Below are 20,912 nucleotides of genomic sequence, written 5' to 3' on the forward strand. Positions count from 1 at the left end.
TTGATTTCTCTGGAGCTTTGGTGACCTGATAGAAGTTTATAAAATTGACAGGCATGCACAAGTCAGATGTTCAGTCTTGTGACCAAGGTGAAAATGTCAAATACAAGAGGGCTCAGGTCTAAGGTGAGAAGAGTCAGAAAATTTAAGAGATTGGTGAGGTAAGTTATTTTTACTTGGACAGTGTGGTTGCCTAAAATGTGCTGCCAAGGGAAGTGGTGGAAGCAGATGCATAAGCAAAGATTAAGAGACATCTAGACAGGCACATGAACAGGAAGGGGATGGAAGAGTGTGAACTATGATGGAGGAATACAGATGAGATTAGTTACACTTGGAGGCCATTTTATTAGGTATATCTGTACACCTGCTCATTAATGCAAATCAGTCAATCATGTGGCAGCAACGCGACACATAAAAGGATGCAGACATGGTCAAGAGGTTCAGTTGTTGTTCAGACTGAACATCAGAATGGGGAAGAAATGTGATTTAAGTGACTTTGACTGTGAAATGATAGTTAGTGCCAGATGGGTTGCTTAGAGTGTCTCAGAAACTGCTGATCTCCTGGGATTTTCACACACAACAATCTCACAAGTTTACAGAGTATGGTGCAAAAAACAAAAAAACAATTCCAGTGAGCAGAAGTTATGTGGTTAAAAATGTCTTATTAATGAGAGAGGTCAAAGGAAAATGGCCAGACTGGTTCAAGCTGTTAGGAATGCAGCAGTAACTCAAATAAACATACATTACAACAGTGGTGTGCAGAAGAGCATCTCTGAATGCTCAACACATCAAACCTTAAAGTGGACAGGCTAGAGCAGCAGAAGACCATGAAGGTACACTCAGTGTCCACTTAATTAGGTTCAGGAGACACCTAATAAAGAGGCCATTGAGTGTAGTCTATCAGAGCCGAAATTTTTTTTAATATTCATGTTATTTTAACTTGGAGAGTAGTGGGAGCCTGGAACATACTGCTAGGGGATGTAGTGGAAGCAGATGCAATGGCAACCTTTAAGAAGCATTTATACGGACACTGAACAGGAAGAGAGTGGAGGGATTTAGACCAGGATGGAGGAATATAGATGAGGTTAGTTGGACTCATTGAACTATGCAGAATGAAAACAAGACCCTTCAGCCCAAATGGTCTATGCCAACCAAGAATTTAGTCCCACATGTCCACAGCTTTCTTAGTCTTTCCAATGTATGTAACTGTCCAAATGATTTTAAAAGTTGTTATTGTACCTACATCAAGTAATGTCTAATACCAGAGGGCATGGCATTTAAAGTGAGAGGAATAAGTTTAAAAGTGATGTGCAGGACAAGTTAAACAGAGTGATGGGTGTCTGGAATGTGCTGCCAGGGGTGATGGTGAAGTCAAGTACAATAGAGGTGTTTAAGGATCTCTTAGGTATGCACATGGATGTGCAGTGAATGGAGAGATATGGACATGGTGTGAGCAGAAAGAATTAGGTTAGTTGGACCTTTAATCTATTAATTAGTTTGGCACGACACCATGGGGCAAAGGGCCTGTTCCTGTCCTATATTATTGGTACCTGGTTCAACCACTTCCCCTGGCAGTTTGTTTCATATGAGCATCACTGTGTAAAAAAGTTGTCCCTCAAGTGCTTGTTAAATATTTCCCCTCTTACGTTCAACCTACAATACCATGCAAAAGTCTTAGGCATGTATATATAATTAGAGTACCTAAGACTTTTACAAAGTACTTTTATGTATCGCACTACTGTGAAGAAAAAAACATATTTCATGACATATGTGAGTGATGATAAACCTGATTCTGATATGGGTCTCTATTGTGGACTGACGGTGGGAAGAAGCAGGGACAGGGGAATCATGGCTGGGAAAGAGGGAAGGGACAGGGGAGGGACTGGAAATCCAAAGAGACATGATCAATAAACCAATTGTTTGGAATCAAATGACATTGACTGGTGTCTCAGTGCTGCACCCACCCCATCTTCCCCACCCCAGGGCTGGCACATGTCCCACACAACTCCCATGGCACTCCACCCTCGCCATTCCCAACATCCTGTGCTACTGCCAAATTTACAAACTCGCTGTCCACTTTGCGTTTCTTAGGCACCCCAGCTATATATATGTGCCCAAGACACTTACACAGTACTATATGCCCTACTGTTCTCGATTACTCAATCCTGGGAAAATAATGTGAGTTCATTTTTTTCTCTCTATAATCACCTCTCAGTCTCCTACGCTCAAATTAAATTGTATCATATTTGGCACAGAGACACAGAACAGTACAGCACAGCACAGGAACAGGCCCTTCAGCCCACTAGTGACAACACTAATTAAACTAGTAATTAGATGCCTAACAAATCTAGTGCCACTTAATGACTGTGTGAAAGCTGCAGCAAGGGAAGGGTTAAGATAAGGAGCTGACAGAGGCATTGTGCAGACATTGTTGTGACTCCAGTGGAACAAGTCTACCAAGCAAAACTCAAACCTTGACAGTCTTGTTCCTCTTCGCACAGCTTCTTTGCTCAAATGAGAACCAAGGGCACCAGACATACCCGAGCAGATAAGGGTGTTCACGGAAGCTCTGTAGCATTTTCTAGCTATTTGGACAGTGAGTTTCTGATTTTCAAAGATTTGTGGTTTTTAATGCAGATATTTTATTGGTTATTAACACTTAAAATATGTATTAGAACATAAAACATGAAACAGTACAGACCCATCAGCCCGCAATGTGGTGGAACTGTACAGCACAGTTCAGGCCCTTTGGCCCAAAATTGTGGCTCTTTTTTGGTTGGGATCAACCACGGAGGTCGCGTCCCAGCTGTCTACATGATATGCAAGCCAAGGTAGTATGATATGGAGAGCAAGCTGTTGCCCACATAGCACACTCTTCATGCAATGATGAATCCAAAGGAATGGCAGACACTGACACAGTTAGGCACCAGCAGTGTCACAGTGCCAGTCAGCATTGAACTCAATGTAAGACTGCCTTAGGGACTCCAGAATGTATATCAGAGCTTTTCTTCTCCTAGATCAGCTAACAACAATGGCTGACAAGCCCCATCTACCCAAGTGAGGTGCCAGTAACCCGTCTTTGCCCTGTTTTCTGTCAGCAGAAATGGTTCCACCGGGCTGAAGCTTAGCAACATGTGAAGGCCAGGAGCTAGACTTGGTTGTCAAATACGATTTGAGATACACATCATGAGAAGCATTTAATAGCTTGTGGGAACTTATCCCAACTACCACCCTCTGCTGTAACAACACTAAAGAACCATGACCCACCATCCGCCCTCTCATTATTATCATTTCCACTCTAGAATAAAAGGTGTAATTCTGACTACTTATGATAAAAATGCTAAATATGCAAATAATTAGATCAAAGGTGCACCAATTTTATAAGTGCATAAGACCATAAGAACTAGGAGCAGAATTAGGCCATTTAGCCCATCAAGTCTCCACCATCATTTAATTATTGCTGATCCTTTTTTTCCCTCCTCCTCAACCCCATTTCCTGGCCCTCTCCCTGTGACCTTCGATACCACATCCAATCAAGAACCCATCAATCTCTGCCTTAAATACACCCAATGACCTGGCTTCCAGATGCATGTGGCAACAAATTCCAAAAATTCACCACCCGTTGGCTAAAGAAATTTCTCTGTATCTCTGTTTTAAAAGGGTGCCCATCTATCCTGAGGCTATGCCCTCTTGTCTTAGATTCTCCCACCATGGGAAACATCCTTTCCACATCTACTCTGTTTAGACTTCTCAATATTTAAAAGGTTTCAATGAGGTCCCCCCTCATCCTTCTAAATTCCAGTGAGTATAGACAACCCTTTGAAAGGTATGACAACCCTCTGCAGGTTTTTGAAAACTTCCCAATCCTCTACCTTCTCACTAATTATTGCTTTGTTGTATGCCCTCACTTTTGTTTTCACATTAGCTTTGACTTCCCTTGTCAGCCACGGTTGTACTATTTTGCCATTGGAGTATTTCTTTGTTTTTGGAATACACATGTCCTGCATGCACCTTCCTCATATTTCTCAGAAACACACATCATTGCTGCTTTGCTGACATCCCTGCCAGGATGTCCTTCCTATTTACTTTGGCCAACTCCTCTCTCAATTCCCCTTACTCCACTGAAATACTGCTACATCAGACTTTACTTTCTCCCTATCAAAATTCAAGCTGAACTCAATCATTTTATGATCACTGGTTCCGAATGGTTCTTTTACCTTAAGCTCCCTAATCGCCTCCAGTTCATTATATAACACCCAATCCAGTACAGCTGACCCCCCCCCCCCCGCAGTAGGGACAAGAACCTGCTCTAAAAAGCCATTTCTTAGGCATTCAACAAATCACTCTCTTAAGATCCATTACCAACCTGATCTTCCCAATCGACCTGCATGTTAAAATCTCCCATGGCATTGCCTTTTCTGTTTCCTGTTGTAATCTGTGGGCCACCTGCCAGTCATGGTTGGAAGGCCTGTATATAACTGCCATCAGGGTCCTTTTTTAACCTCGTAGTTTCTTAACGCAACCCACAAGGATTCAACATCTTCCAATCCAATGTCACACCTTTCAACTGATTTGATACCATTCTTTAGCAGTACAGCCACACCTCACCCTCTGCCACCTTCCTATCCCTCCAACACAACACGTAACCTTGGACATTCAGCTCCCAACTACAGCCATCCTTCAGCCACGATTCATATTTGGCAATCTGTAATAGTGCAACAAAATCATCCACTGTATTTCTTACACTTGCACACTGAGATACAACACCTTGAGTACCATATTTGCTACCCTTTTTGATTTTGCATCTCTAATGTACTGATTCTCAACCTGTCTTGTCTTGTCCATACTGCACCAACCGCCGCCGCTGGGCTATAAACGTGCAGGAGCAATGTGTGGTTAAGTGCCTTGCTCAAGGACACAAACGCTGCCTCGGCTGAGGCTCGAACTAATGACCTTCAGATCACTAGCCCAAAGCCTTAACCACTTGGCCATGCGCCAACACTGTTGGCTGTGACTATGTCCCATCACCTGCCTGCCCTTCCTAACAGTCTGACTGCATGCTATCTTCACATTTTTTACCATCTGTCCTATCCTGAGTCCCTTCACTCTGGTTCTCACTCCCCTGCCAGATTAGTTTAAACCCTCCCCAACAGCTCTCACAAACCTGTCCCCAAGAATATTGGTCCCCTTTGGGTTCAGGTGCAACTCCTCACTTTTGAACAGGTCATACCTCCCCCAGAAGAGATCCCAAAGATCCAAGAATCTGAAGCCCTGCCTCCTGCACCAGCTTCTCAGCCATACATTTATCTGCCAAATCATCCTGTTTCTACCCTCACTGGCATGTGGCACAGACAGCAATCCAGAAATTACTACCCTGTAGGTCCTGCTTCTCAGCTTTCTACCTAGCTCTTGAAGATCTCTTTTCAGAACCTCTTTGCTTTTCCTTCCTATGTCATTGGTACAAATATGTACCAAGACATCTGGCTGTTCTCCCTCACTCTCCAAAATGTTATGGAGATGATCTGAGATGTCCCTCACCCTGTCATCTGGGAGGCCACATACCATCCAGACATCCCAATCAACTCCACAGAATCTCCTATCTGTTTCCCTTACTACTGAGTCCCCTATGACCACCGCTCCCTTCTCCTCCCTCTTTCCCTTCTGCACCATAGATCCATGCTCAGTGCCTGAAAACCGGTTGTCATGGCATTCCCCCAGGAGGTGATCCCTCACAAAAGTATCCAAAGCAGTATACTTGTTTTTGAGGGAATGGCCACAAGTGTGCTCTGCTCTAACTGCCCATTTACTTTTCCATTCCTCCTGGCAGTCATCCAGCTACTCACCTCCTGCAAGTTTGAGGTGACTACCTCCCTGTAACGCCGATCAATTATCTCCTCAATCTCCCATACAAGCTGAAGGTCATCCAGCTGCTGCTCCAGATACCCAACATGGTCATCAAGGAGCTGCAGTCGGATGCACTTCATACAGATATAGTGCCCTGAGAGACTCTGGGTCTCCCAGGACTCCAACATCTGGCATGAAGAGCACACTAAACCATTTACTATACCAGGGACATTCAGAGAAAAACAAAAGTAAAACCTACCCACAGCCAACACCTCCTCCGAGCCAAAGCATCCTTTGAGCCAAAGCCGGACACTTTTCAACTGGGTCAACATCTGTATAAAAACTGGTCATTTTGATCTGTAACTTCAGAGCATTTTGGTGACAAGGGTCATGCTCTTCTTCTCATGCATAAGTAAATGAAGTGTGATTGAGGAACAAGTGCACTTGTCAAAATCCAGTTAATTGGTGATGACAGTGGTAATTAAATGCTGTTTTATGGTGGTATTATATTGACACAACTCCCTCAAATGCAGGAAGCCTCCCATTTAAGTTTTGCTGTAACTGGACAGAAATTACCACAGATTCCTGTGGAAAGGGCAAGATAGGGTGGATGTGGAGAGCATGTTTCATATAGTGGGAGAGTTGAGGACCAGAGGGAACAGCCTCAGCATACGAGGAAGTCCCTTTGGAACGGAGCTGAGGCGGTATCCAGAGGATGGTGTATCGATGGACTTCCTTTGCCACAGATAGCCAGGGAGGCCAAGTCATTGGGTATGTTTAAAGCAGAGCTTGATAGGTTCTTGATTAGTAAGGATGTCAAAGGTAATGGAGAGAAGGCAGGAGAATGGGATTGAGAGGGAAAATAAACAGCCATGATTGATAGGCAGGGGTCTCGGTCATAGCAAGGACTAGGCCTCAAGCTGCAGTGTCGCCTGTTTGCAGCCACCCAAGGAGATGCATGGGAGTCGGGTGCTCCTCTGGAGTGCTGGAGAATGTGTGGCATGGTGTCCATGCTGGAGTCAGTGCTGCCCCCACTCGGAGCTCACTCAGCAGAAAACAAGCTGTATTGTGTTTGATTTCAGACTGCTGAAACACTGATGGACTCAGGGGCTTGGACTACATTTTTTCATGTGACTGGATTTTACTCCTATCTTGTATTTGCTTGCTATCTTATATATGCCTGCTATCTATATGTGCTATATGTACCATGTGGTGTGTATGACTGTTGTTACTGTGTATTGTGCCTTGGCCGCAGAGTAATGCTGTCTAATTTGGCTGTATTCGCAGGTATTCGTGTATGGATGAATGATGACTAAATCTGAACTTGAAATTGAAAGGCAGAGCAGACTCAAAGGGCCAAATGGTGTAATTCTGCTCCTACGGTCTTATGGCCTTTATTTCTTGATTTATTTATTTATTGAAATACATGTGGAATAGGCCCTCTGGCCCTTCAAGCAGCACCACACTGCAACCCCCGATTTAACCCTAGCCTAATCAAGGGACAATTTACAATGACCAACTAGCCTACCAACCAATACGTCTTTGGACTGCGGGTGGAAACCGGAACACCCGGAGTAAGCACACGTGATCACAGGGAGAATGTACAAACTCCTTACATACAGTGGTGGGAATTGAACCCAGGTAGGCTCGATGGGGCAAACGGCCTAACTCTGCGCCTATGTCTTATGATCTTAAATCAGCCATGATGGAATGGTGGAGCAGACTTGATGGGATGAATGATTTGATTCTGCTCCTACAGTATGTCTCATGTCTTATCATACTCCAGAGACTCAAGGACATAGGAGAGGCTACGTGAGTGCTGCAGTGATAGAGATGACGTCTCTCAGATGCCACATATGCCTTTATTTTACTTTATGTTTACTTATTTAGAGATAACATGCCCCTCGTCCCATCAAGCCTGGACCACTCAATTAATCTACATACCTGTACGCCTTTGTAATGTGGGAAGAAACTGCAGCATCCAAATGAAACCCTTGTGATCACAGGAGAACGTACAAACTGTTGACAGGTAGTGGTGGGAATTGAACCTGGGTTGCTAGTGCTGTAATAGTGTCATGCTAACCACTGCTGCTGTGCCACTCCCATACTTTATTAGCAACAACATCACCGCGTGAGTTTTTCACGTGACACGGAGAGAGGCTGAATGGTTCCTACCAGGGGTACGTCCACCGGCGGCGATGCATGGACCTGTAGGTTGACGGCGATGGTCTGAGGCGGAGGTAGGGCCTGGAAGGGCATCTGGACCAGGGCCTGGGCAGCGGGCATCTGCTCCCTGCAGTGCAGCACCGTCTGTGGCAGGACCTGGGTGGGGGAGACAATCTCGGGGGCCACAGCCAGTGCACGCACAGGCTGCAGTGGGAGGCGCTGGAGGGGGGTGGGGGGCCGGGTCTGCCTCAGAGGTCCAATCTGGGCCACCGGCGAGCGGTGGGCAGGAGGCTGCACAATGATGCCGGCCTGGGCTGGGACGGGGGGAGGGGGTGGGGGTGAGCGGGGCAATGCTGGCGATACCACCACTGTGTGCTGCTGGCCCTGGGGGTGGGAGCTCAGTGGCTGACTGTGCGCCTGGGTGGAAACACAGTGAGGTGGCTGGACAGGAGCCTGTGGTGGGCATGACTGAACGGGGTCAGCCTCGGAGGCTTGCACCTGGAGCGCCGGGGGCAGACGGTGAGGTGCCTTGGGCGGGGAGGGTTGCTGCTGTGTCAACGGCGGCTGCTTGATCAGCTGGTGAGGCTGCATCGGGGTATATGGGGCTGTGGAGGATAAACACACCAAATTAGTACATGGCTCACTCCATCCCTCCCTCCATACAGAACAGTGTTCAGAGTCCAAAATAAATTTATTATCAAACTACATTTATGTTACCATAAACTACTTACTTTGTATCCAAACAGAACTTAGAACACAGAATGGTGCAGCACAAGAACAGGTCAGTTGGCCTATGACGTCTGTACCAGAATATTTTAAGTTCACGGCACTAAATCCTCTCAGCCTACATGTGAGGTACAGGAGCAGAGCAAGGTCAATTAACCCATCGAGTCATCTCCACCTTTCAACTGGAGTTGTTTTTCAAATTTTCAGTCCCTATCTCCCATCGTATCCCTGTAACCAAGAGCTGGAGGAACTCAGCTGATCAGTCAGCATCTATGGAGAGAGATGGACAGTCTAAGCAAGATGAAGAGTTTTAGCCTGTTCAGTTCTCTCTAGAGATGCTGTCTGATTCACTGAGAATCTCCAGCTCCTTTGTGTGTTGATCCATATATACTTTACTCTTTTGTGTCCCTGTAATTCTTCATCCCTCACCCATCAAGAACTTCACAATCTCTGCCTTAAATAGACCCAATGTCATGACCTACACAGTCCTTTGGAAAGGGTCCAGAGGACATTCATGAGAATGATTCCAGGAATGAAAGGATTAAAGTATCAGGAGCATTTGATGGTTCTGGGCCTGTACTCACTGGAGGTTGGAAGAATGAAGGGGTTCTCATTGAAATCTATTGAATATTAAAATACCTAGATAGAGTAGCAGTGGGGAGTTGAAATAGTGCAGGAGTCTAGGACCAGAGGGAAAAGTCTCAGAATAGAAGGACATTAATTTAGAACCAATATAAGGAGGAATTTCTTTAGTCAGAGAGTGGTGAATCAGTGGAATTTATTGCTACAGACAGCTGTTGGGGCCAAGTCACTGAATGCATTTAAAGTGGAATTTGATAAGTTTCTGATTAGTCAGGGCATCAAAGGTTACAGAGAAAAGGCAGGAGAATGGAGTTGAGAGGGATAATAAATCAGCCATGATGGAATGGCACAGCAGACTCGATGGGCTGAATGACCTAATTCTGCTCCAATGTCTTATGGTTTTCTAGTTGAAGAAATTCCTCCTAATCTCAGTTTTGAAGGAACTTCCCTATTCTGAGGCTGTTGGTGATGGATTCCCAATCTGGTGTCCCCTAGGTTAACAGTAGGAGTCCATGGCATAAAAAAGATTGGGAACCCCAGCTCTAGACCATGATCCTAGACTCGCCGACTAATGAAAACATCCTCTGGACATCCACTCTATCCAGGCCTTTCAATATCCTCGTCCCTCCATTCTCTATATATTCATGTGCCTGTCTAAAAGCCAACTGGTCCTGGCAGCACATTCCAGGCACCCACAGCTCTCTACGTAAAACTATCTGCCTCACACACCTCCATTCAATTTACTCCTCTCACCATCAATGCATGCACTCTAGTATTAGATAATACAGCCTTTGGAAAAACACACTGGCTGTCTGATCCTACAGTTTATCAAACTGAAGGTTATAAACTCTATTAAGTCTCCCTTCAGCCTCCAGAGGAAACAACCCTAGTTTGTCCAAACACTCTGTGTAGCACATACCCTTGAATCCAGGTAGCATCATGGTGAACCTCTCCTGTATCTTCTCCAAAGCCTCAACATACTTCCTACAATAGGGCAATTATAAAGGTGCAACATAACTTCCTGACTCTTTAACTCAATGCCTTGACTAATAAAGCAAGCATCCCATATGACTCCTTAACCATTCTACTGACTGTGTAGCCACCTTCAACAAGATATGGACTTAGTCCCCCAAGACCTCTCTGTACGTCAGTGCTGTTAAAGGTCCTGCTATTAACTGTATCTTCCAAGAGGACCACAACCTTGTCGTGGTTCGGAGGTTTGCATGCCTCAATGACCCGGAGAGCTATGTTGGCTAGCGTCAAAGCTTTATGCTTTGGTTCTTAGTAGGGGAACTCATGCCAAACAGGTCAAAGGGTAGAGGCCAGACGAAGAGTGATCCACCGGTCCTCCAGGTTTGGGAGGTCCCACTCAGGGCTGACAACCCTGACTGGTCAAACAAAACTGTTACGGAAACAGCAATAAAGAATCCTTCTACATCAGAGTGTGACACTATTCCTGAGTCTCTACGTGGGACTAGCATGACTGACAGTAGTGAAAACTGAGAGGAAGTTACAGACACGATGAAGGAAGCCCTGAACACCACAAGAGATGAAGAACCTTCATTGCTGTCCTAAACACCAGCAGTGTAACTGGCAGTGAGTACGTAAAAAATTAACTGTGTACTTGCCCTTTATATTTGACCTGCTAAAGTGCAATAACTCACATTTGCCTGGATTAAACTCCATCTACCAGTTCTCCGTTCACATCTGCAAATGATCTATATCCTGCTGGTATCCATTGGCAGCCTTCTACACTATCCACAACGCCACCAAATTCTGTCATCTGAAACTCTACACATTAACATATCCACATTTTCATCAAAGTGATTTATATACATCAGAAACTGAAGAGGTCCTAGTATTGATCCCTGCGGAACACCACTAGTCACAGACTTCCAGCCAGCTTAAGCCTCATTGAGCAAGCCAAGTCTGAATCCAGATGGCATAGTTGTTCCATATTATCATACAGACTGTAAATCAAGCAAAGCCAAAACAAACCCGTAAACGTTAACTAGTGCAGAGAGAAGAGCTGCTGCCACACTGGTCTGGAGAACCAAGTTCAATCCTGATCTGTGGTGCTGTTAGCTTGTTTGGGATTGGCATGTTCCCCTTGGGAGGGCATTTTCTCCAGGTGCTCTGGCTTTGCAGCAGCAGTACAATACAATACATAATAATGGGAAAAACTGTGAATATATATATGTATAAAAATAGTTAAATCAAATAAATAGTGCAAAAATAGGAAATAAAAAAGTAATGAAGCAGTGTTCATGGGTTCAATGTCCATTCAGAAGTCAGATGGCAGAGCGGAAGAAGCTATTCCTGAATCGTTGAGTGTGTGCCTTCACCCTTCAATAGCAATAAGAAGAGGGCACGCCCTTGGTGAGGGAGGTCCTTAATGAGTTGATGGTAATGTTGGGAGAATAAAACGGGCAAGACATTAAGACCACAGGACATAGGAGCAGAATCAGGCCATTTGGCCCATCAAGTCTGCTCTGCCATTCAATCATGGATGATCCTTTCTTCCCCTCCTCAGTCCCACTCCCTGGCTTTCTCCCCGTAACCTTTAATGCTGTGTCCAATCAAGAACCTATCAATCTCTGCCTTATATACATCCAACGACCTGGCCTAAACAGCTACCGGTGGTAACAAATTCCACAAATTCACCACCCCCGGTTAAAGAAATTTCTCTGCATCTCTATTTAAGTGGATGCTCCTCTATTCAGTGCAGGTGGACGTGGACTCGGAAGGCACAAGGCTGTGTGACTTTCAAAGCTGTAGCCCCTGCAGAAAATACTGAAACCTGAAATAAAGGATGTAATGCTCAGTTTTGAAAGGCATTGGTCAGACTGCAGTCAGCCCTCTGTTCTACAATACTTCTCAGCACCCTACTGTTCACTGTAAATATCCTACCTTGAATTGACCTGGAAGTATGAAATGCTGAGGCTTTATGAAGCATTGCTCAGACCGCACTTGAAAGTTTGTGAGCAGTTTTGGGCCTCTTATCTAAGAAAAAATGTGATTGCATTGGATAGCATCCAAGGAGCTGTGTTGGGGGCTGTGAGCCTCACATCACGAATTCAAAGATGTCATTAAAACAATAACCAACATCCAGCTGAATCCCAAGGACATAATGGTCAGTTTTGAATTTGTGTCCCTTTTCATGAGTGTTCCTATTAAGGATAACATGGTCCTCCTGTGGTCAAGGTTTGATAAGGGTTCCATTGACCTTTTCCAACACACCCTTACATCAACATACTTCCTCTGTAAAGGGAGCTACTATGAACAAATGGACAGAGTGGCCATGGGATCACCCTTGTCACCAGCAACTGCTGGTTTTTACATGGGACTATGAGGAGAGGGCTCTGAGTTTATTGCCCTTATGCCTCAAATGCTTCTTCAGATACGCTGACGACACCTTCGTAGTGAGGCCTCATGGAATCCAGGCACTCCAACAGTTCCATGACTATCTGAACAGTATACATCCAAACATTCAATTTTTGGAGAAGAGTGGTTGCCTCCCATTCTCGTACATCCTAATATGACGGAAACTGGATGATAGCCTCAGACATGGCATCTATCAGAAACCCAATCACCCGGACTTATACCTCAACAATAACAGCCAGCATCTTGCCTCCTCATGTAGAGTGATTCTCTCTATTTTGACTGTGTGAAAACTATTTTGGACCCAGAGTCTCTCCCCAAGGAAATAAGATGACTATGCATGACATTCCTACAGATTTCCTCCGTTGATAAATGAAGTCACCTCTTTCTCCCTTATTAGGAGAGAGAGCTTGCAGCATGTCGAATTATTGAGTGAACAATGTAGTCTGTGGGGTAACTGCAAATCTGTGTCTTTGCTATTGTTTTGTTTACACTTGAGTTCTGGTAGCAGGTGCACTTTATTGTGGCTGGTGGGGGGAGGGGGATTCGCACGGAAGGGAGGGGAACTGGGGGGAGACTTCGGGGTTCGAATATTTAACTGTCATTCATTCTTTGGGGCACTCCTCTGTTTTCATGGATGGTTGTGAAGAAAAAGAATTTCAGGATGTATATTGTATACATTTCTCTGTCATTAAATGTACCTTTGAACCTTTGAATGGCTACAAGGTAAAGGAAATCAATCAGGCCCTTAAAAGGGCTGACTGAAAAACCAGGAGGAGGAACAACGAGGAGGAACCTGTCACTACCGCATGTCTTCGCTATATTTCCACGGTTTCTAGAAGGAATGCCAGGATCCTGGAGAAATACCATTCACAAGCCTGTAAGAAAGTTCAAATCACAGCTTCTCTGGGTCAAAGATGACCTGGGACTCAGGTCGACTGGCGTTTACAGGATACTCTGTGAATCCAGAGCAGCGCATATCAGCCAGATGGAACACATGGTGGAAACCCGCATCAAGGAGCACAGGAGGTGCATCCATTTGGGTTACCCAGAGAAATCAGCAGTAGCAGAACATTGCATTCACAATGGCCATAGGATTGACTTCATCAGCACAAAACTAGTGTGCTGCGCCAATGGCTTTTGGGACCGCTTGGCAAAGGAAGCCATTGAAATAAATTGAAAAGAATTTTAACAAAGACGAAGGTCTCACTCTATGTAAAAACAGAAATTCAATTAAGTAACGTGGGAGAGTCAAAACCTGTTGGATGAGAACTAACCAATCAGGAAGGATAGACTACAGGGATATAAATACCACTGGACTAGACATGCACAGACATCATCCTTAATGAAGATGGCAGAGTTTGTCATCAAAACATTGGTTATAATCGATACCTGTACTAGACTACAAGCCCGTGAAGAGTTTATTTGACATATATGCCAGTAAAGCACTAGATCCTTTGTCCAGAGGAGGTCATGAGAATGATTCTGGGAAAGAAAGAGTTAACATACTAGGAGCATTTGATGGCTCTGGGCCTGTACCTCTCCGAGTTTAGAAGAATGAGAGGAAATCACATTGAAACTTATCAAATATTGAAAGACCTTGATAGTGTGGATGTGATGTTTCCTATCGTGGGGGAGTACTGCCTCAGAATAGAGGGAAATACCATTAGAACAAAGATGAGGAGCAATTTCTTTAGCCAGATGGCAAATCTGTGAAATTCATTGCCACGGATGTCTGTGGAGGCCAAGTCAAGGTATATTTAAAGCCAAGGTGGATAGGTTCCTGATTAGCAAGGACATCAAAGAGAAGACATCAGAGAGAAGGCAGGAGAATGGAATTGAAAGATATAAAAATCAGCCATAATGGAATAATGGAGCAGATTCTGTGGGCCAAATGGCATAAATCTACTTCTATGTCTTATGGTCTTAAATGCAGGGAGCGCATGCAAACTACCTGCAGAGAAGTGTCAGAGGTCAAGATCGGACCAGATTCACTGGAGCTGGGAGAAGCAACTCTGTAAGCTAACCCCAAAGCAATCTAAGGTCAACCTGTAAGCCTGTTCACCAACGTTTGGCCTGTAGCCATCTGTAAAGATCAAAAATAACCACAGATGGTGAAAAAAAACAAAAAATTAAAAACTGCTGGAAACACTCAGCATCTGTGCAGAGAGGACCCTCTGTCTCAGACCTGACATATCAACTGTTTCTACTTAAACAGATTCTGCCCAAACTACTGACAATTTCCTGCAGTTCCACCGCCTCTTGAGGCTTGATCATTCATTGTGTTGAGAGATTATCTACCCCCTCCCCTATGATAAAATTTGCTGGTGTGTTAAGTTAATGAATGTGCATTAGTACTTTCCCCCATCGCTAGTGTGAACCACTCAGGGAGAATGCAGGATTTCCCGGTGGCCAAGTATGTTAATTCCTATCCCCATTCCCATTCCGGCATGTCAGTCCATGGCCTCCTCTTCTGCCATAATGAGACCACTCTCAACGTGGAGGAGCAACACTTCAAATCGAGTCTAGGTAGCCTCCAATCTAATGGCTTGAACCCTCTTTTACAATTCCCCACTCTTACCTTTTCACCTCACCTGTTTATCACCTCCTCTTGGTGTCCCTTCTCCCATGGTCAACTCTCCTCGCTTATCAGGTTCCTTCCTCATCTCTTTACATTTTACACCTATCACCTTCCGGCTTCTTTCTTCATCCTCCCCTCCCCCACCCATCTGGATTCACCTATCACCATCAAGCTTTTCCAACTTCTCCCCACCCTTCTTATTCTGGCAACTTCCCACTTCCTTTCCAGCCTGAAACATCAACTGTTTAGTCCTCTCCATGGGTATTCCCTCACCTGATGAGTTTCTTCCATGTTTTTTTTGTGTGCTTTCCGGGAATTTTGTGATTGCTTGCCGTTCAGGCGTTACCTACATGACCCTCTCTCCCTGTTCTCCAATTACCTTCACCCCTCCCTCCTGTCTCAAGCCCACCCACCTTCCAGTAGTGTGAGGAATTTGAGACATTATGTTATCATCAAAAGAAATGAGAGGTGACTAGGGCATTCATTCCTGTGCCAGCCATTTGAAAGGTCTTTCTCCTTCCCACTACTTGTAGCATTTTTGATTCAAATGTAAATTCACTTCTCCTTAGAAGTCACAATTGAACCTGCTGCATTCATGCAGTACAAACCAGATTATATCAACACGTTAGTAAGAAATAATTTGTTGAAAAAAATAAATATAATTCTTTGACCTGGAAGGTCCCAAACCTTCACCAGTGTTTTAAGAAGCTGTTCATTACCACTGTTGAAGCAGATTGTTTGATATCCAGGCTGGCAAAAGGGGACCTCACTTGAAGGGTGGTGTTGTGATCTGTGCCACAAGATGTCTCAGCCCAGTTTTTCCTTCTTACACCCCGCTGCTGCTTACCAGGAGCTATGAGCTGCTGTGTGCTTGCCGGTATTGGCAGCCGGGTGACTGCAGAGACACGTAGCTCAGGGCTGGTCGGAGTCACACTCTCCCCTTTCTTGGAGCTCTCAGAGCCCGAGTCGGTCAGGCTGGCCTTGGACGAGGCACCCTGCCCTGCTGCTTTTGGATGACTCATTGGGAGCGGCTGGGTCTGGCAGGTGCTCTTCAGTGGGACGCTCTGGGGAGACACAGTGGGCAATGCTCCAATCTGCTGACTCCGAACCGCTAGATTCTGAACCTAGCATCCAGGAGAGAGAAGACAAAGATCCACAAGGTCAGTGGAGGCAATGAGCTGGATATTAAATTTTAAAAACTGAATCACTTTACTAATGCAATAGAATGTAGCATAATGGCTAGTGTAATGATTTAGCGATCCAGGTTCAATTTCCAGCACTGTCTGTAAAGAGTTTGTATGTTCTCCATGTGACTGCATGGGTTTCCTGTGGGTGCTCCAGTTTCCCACCACATTTCAAAAATTAATTATGGTTGTGGGCATGCAATCTTGGCACCAGAGGCATGGCGATATTTGTGGGCTGTACAGCACATTTATTTATTTTTTCATTTATTCATCAATTTACTGAGATGCAGCTTGGCATCGGCCACCTTAATCATGGAACAATTTACAATTAACCAACCAATCGGTGCATCTTTGTACTGTGGGAGGAAATTGGGGCTCCCGGAGGAAATCGGGACTCCCAGAGCAAATCTACAAAGTCATGGGGAGAATGTGCGAACTCTTTAGTCAGCGGTTGGCATTGAACCCTGGTACAAACAAGCTGGATGAACTCAGCAGGTCAGGCAGCATCCATTGAAATGAGCAGTCAACGTTTCGGGCTGAGACACTTAGTCAGGACTGAAGAAAGAGGGGGCAGGGCCCCATAAAGAAGGTGGGGGGAGGGTGGAAAACCAATCAGAGGGAACATCAAGGGGTGTGGGAGGGGAAGCAGGGAGGGGATAGGCAGGAGAGGTGAAGAAGGAATCTAAGGGGAAAGCACTTTGGGTAGTAGAAGAAGGCAGAATCATGAGAGAGGTGATAGGCAGCTAGAAGAGGAGACAGAGTGAAAGTGGGATGGGGGAAGGGAGAGGGAGGAAATTACCAGAAGTTGGAGAATTCAAGGCTGGAGGAGCAACACCCCATATACAGTCTGGGTAGTCTCCAGCCCCTTGGTACAAACATCGAATTCTCCAACTTCTGGTAATTCCCTCTCTCTCCCTTCCCCCATCCCACTTTCACTCTCTCCTCTTCTAGCTGCCTATCACCTCTCTCACGATTCTGCCTTCTTCTATTACCCATAGTGCCTTCCCCTTAGATTCCTGCTTCCCCTCCTCCAGCCCTTGATCTTTCCTCTGATCGGTTTTCCACCCTCCCCCCACCTTCTTTATGGGACCCCTGCCCCTTCCTTCTTCAGTCCTGATGAACGGTCTCAGTCCGAAATGTTGACTGCTCATTTCAATGGATGCTGCCCGACCTGCTGAGTTCATCCAGCTTGTTTGTACATGTTGATCTGACCTCAGCATCTACAGTGTACTCTGTGTTTATTGAACCCAGGTCACTGGTACTATAAAGTGCTGAGCTAACCAGTACACTACCATACTGCCCCAATCCTCGGACTGTGTTGGTCGTTGATGCAAACAACACACTTCACTCTATGTTTTTATGTATATACATGTGACAAATAAAGCTAATCTTTATGACAAAATCGAATCACCACCATGTACTTTATTAGTGCGAGGGTTTTCAATACAACAAATAAGAAACTAGATCCTCATTAGATGAGGCTTTAAGATTGATGGCTGCTGATATGAGAGCAGACCAAAGATTAGGTAGATCTTCTACTAGTCTTTGAGTTGCTGTGAAGGGCAGTGGATGCAGTTCCAATGGGAAGTCACATCTTAACAATTACAGAATAATACAACAATAAATAAGACTTCTTTGCAACAAGCCAGTGTTAGCTTTTTAGTGGAACTATCCAATTCATTCTGTATCCATCCCTACTCACCCAATTGTTCCCCTCCTCCTTTCCATTTTCCCATAGTCCACTCTCCTGTCTTATCAGATTCTTTGGTCTTCAGTCTATCACTTCCACCTATCACTTTTCACCTTCTTACTCACTTCCCCTCCCCCACTCAGTATCACACCCCCCCCCCCCAATTTCTTATTCTGTACCCTTCTTTCTAAACCCTGCTGTAAGGTCTTGGCCCAAAATGTCAACTATTTCCCTCCATAGATACTACCTGATCTGCTGAGTTCCTCCACTTTTTTTGAGTATAGTTCTACTCCACTACCTCTTCCTCATAATCTTGCAATTTTTATTTCCACACTTAAATTATTCAATCGCTCTTTATAGTTGCTTTTGACCCTGCATCTCCATCTCAATAACCACAGCTCTGCCTAAGACCACAGGAAACTGCAGTTGTGGACAAAGCCACGCACATCATGCAAACCAGCCCGCTCTCTATTGACTCTGTCCACACTTCCCATCACCTTGGGAAAGCAGTCAATATGTTCAAGGGCTCCTCCTAGCCTGTTCATTCTCTCCTTTACCCCCTCCTGTCAGCAGAAAAGTCAAAAGCTTGAGAGCACATAGCACTAGGTTCAAGGACAGCTTCTAACCTGCTGATATCACACTCTGAACAGACCTTTCAGATGCCAAGGGTTAATCTAAACAATCCTTGAAAGATAATTGGCAGCTCAGCTCTTTTGAACTATGCTACTAAACTGTGGAATCCAGTATCTAAAACTATAAAGGATGAAGACTCAGTTGCCACTTTTAAATGGTACATGAAAACCTATTTATTTAACCTTGCTTTTAACCTGCCTTTTATTTTCATGTTTGCACTTCATCCTATTGAAAAACACTTTGAACTGTACTATCAAAGCAGATTGTTTAACATCCAGGTTGGCAAGAGATCTTCAGTTGAAAAGTGGTGTGGAGATCTCTGCCACAAGTTGTCACAGCCCTACTTCTTTCCAGAGCTGTGAGCTGCTGCGTGCTTGCCGGTACTGACAACTGAGTAACTGTGGAGAAACACAGCTCAGGGGTCATTGGAGTCTGTACAAAGAATGGTCTATAAATGTTATTAAGTTGAATTAGAGAAGATCTCTTGATCTCCTGATCTACCTCATCATGACCTTTGTACTTTATTGTCTACGTGCACTGCATTTTCTCTGTAACTGCAACACCCTATTCTACATTTGGTTTTCTTTAGACTACCTTGATGTATGTAGAAATAAGTGCACAATCAGTTTGAATAAATAAATCACCCATTAGACCAAGTATGTGCTTTTAAAAGTGACATTCTTAAAGGTCTCTCTATTACAATAAGAAAGACTTTTGAGCTTGTTACAACAGAGAAAGTGTGGTACAAGTAAACAATAAGGTGTATTGTGTTTCTCTGTACCTGTTCCAGTCTATTCTGCACTGTTATTGTTTTACCTCATTATACCTTAATGCACTCCTCCAAGAAGACCACAACCTTGTTGTGGTTTGGAGACTTCTATGGCTCAATGACCTGGACAGCTCTGCTGGCTGGAGTCAGGGCTTTATGCTTTCCTTCTTGGTAGGATCACCTATGCCAAACAGGTCAAAGGCTAAAGGCCAGACTAAGAGTGATCCACTATTCCTCCAGGTTCAGGGGTTCAGTACAGGCTAACAACCCTGACTGATCAAACAAAACTATTAAAGAAACAGCAATAAAGAATCCTTCTACATCTGAGTGTGACTGTAGTCCTGAGCCACCACCAGGACTTTCATGACTGACAGTAGTCCAAGAGAAAGCTACTGGTACGATGAAGGGAGCCCTGAACACTGCCCGAGATGAAGGATCATTACTGCTGTCTTAAACACCAGCAGTGTAATGGACTGTTTAATTATCAGATTTTTATGAACAGCATGGAAGACGTCTTTCTCTGTATGTCAGTATTAATGGAATTGGAATAACAAATCACAGTTGATATTTTGGGCCAGAACATCAGCTGTACTTTTTTCAATAGATGCTGCCTGGCCTGCTGAGTTCCTCCAGCATTTTGTGTGTTGCTCAGATTTCCAGCACCTGCAGACTTTCTGTTTGGAATAACAAATTTCAATTTCAAAGCTATCAACACCAACACCGATTATGAAAACATCGGAAATTGTTCCTTACATAGTATATTTGTCCTCAGAATCTACCTTTTTGTGGCCTTGCACCATATTATCTCCCTTTGCTGCACTTTCTCTGTAACTTAATTTTTTATTTATTTAGACATACAATGCAGATCAGGCCCTTCCAGCCCAACGAGCTGTGCTGTCCAGCAACCCAACTATTTAACCCTAGCCTGAAAACAGAACAATTTATCATGACAAATTAACCTACTGGCGTGTACTTCTTTGGACTGCAGACGGAAACCGGAGCCAGAGGACACCAGAATTGAACTCCGAACTCTGATGCCTCAAGCTGTAATAGTGCTATGCTAACCGCTACACTACCGTGGGGCCCACATTTTATCTCCTTTTATGGTTTTTGCTTGCACTACCTCAATGCACTGATGTGATGAAATGATCAGTATGGATGGTACGCAGTGTAAGGTTTGTCACTGTATCTCACTATTCCCCTCTCACACTGTTTAACGATTTTTATCATAACTTTTAGGAATGTGTTATGTCTACACTTGTACTGCTGCCTCAAAACACCAGATTCCACAACCAATGTCAGTGACAATAAATTCTGATTCTGATTCTAACTTGGTCCATCAGAATTAGGCTATTTGGC

General features: G+C 44.5%; 1 protein-coding gene across 3 annotated transcripts in view; it reads right to left on the reverse strand.

The window, feature by feature from the left end:
- The window catches only part of phc3 (polyhomeotic homolog 3 (Drosophila)), a 156,188-nt gene that overhangs the window by 59,176 nt on the left and 76,100 nt on the right, over window positions 1–20,912 (reverse strand). For all 3 annotated transcript variants that reach the window (XM_059992214.1, XM_059992194.1, XM_059992204.1), the window contains 2 exons: window positions 16,125–16,401; window positions 8,017–8,612 (listed from right to left, as the gene is read on the reverse strand). In XM_059992214.1, coding sequence (XP_059848197.1) covers window positions 8,017–8,612; window positions 16,125–16,401 — 873 coding nt within the window. The remainder of the gene's footprint in view (window positions 1–8,016; window positions 8,613–16,124; window positions 16,402–20,912) is intronic.

The sequence above is a fragment of the Hypanus sabinus genome, chromosome 2, assembly GCF_030144855.1.
Source record: "Hypanus sabinus isolate sHypSab1 chromosome 2, sHypSab1.hap1, whole genome shotgun sequence".
Taxonomy (NCBI): Eukaryota; Metazoa; Chordata; class Chondrichthyes; order Myliobatiformes; family Dasyatidae; genus Hypanus; species Hypanus sabinus.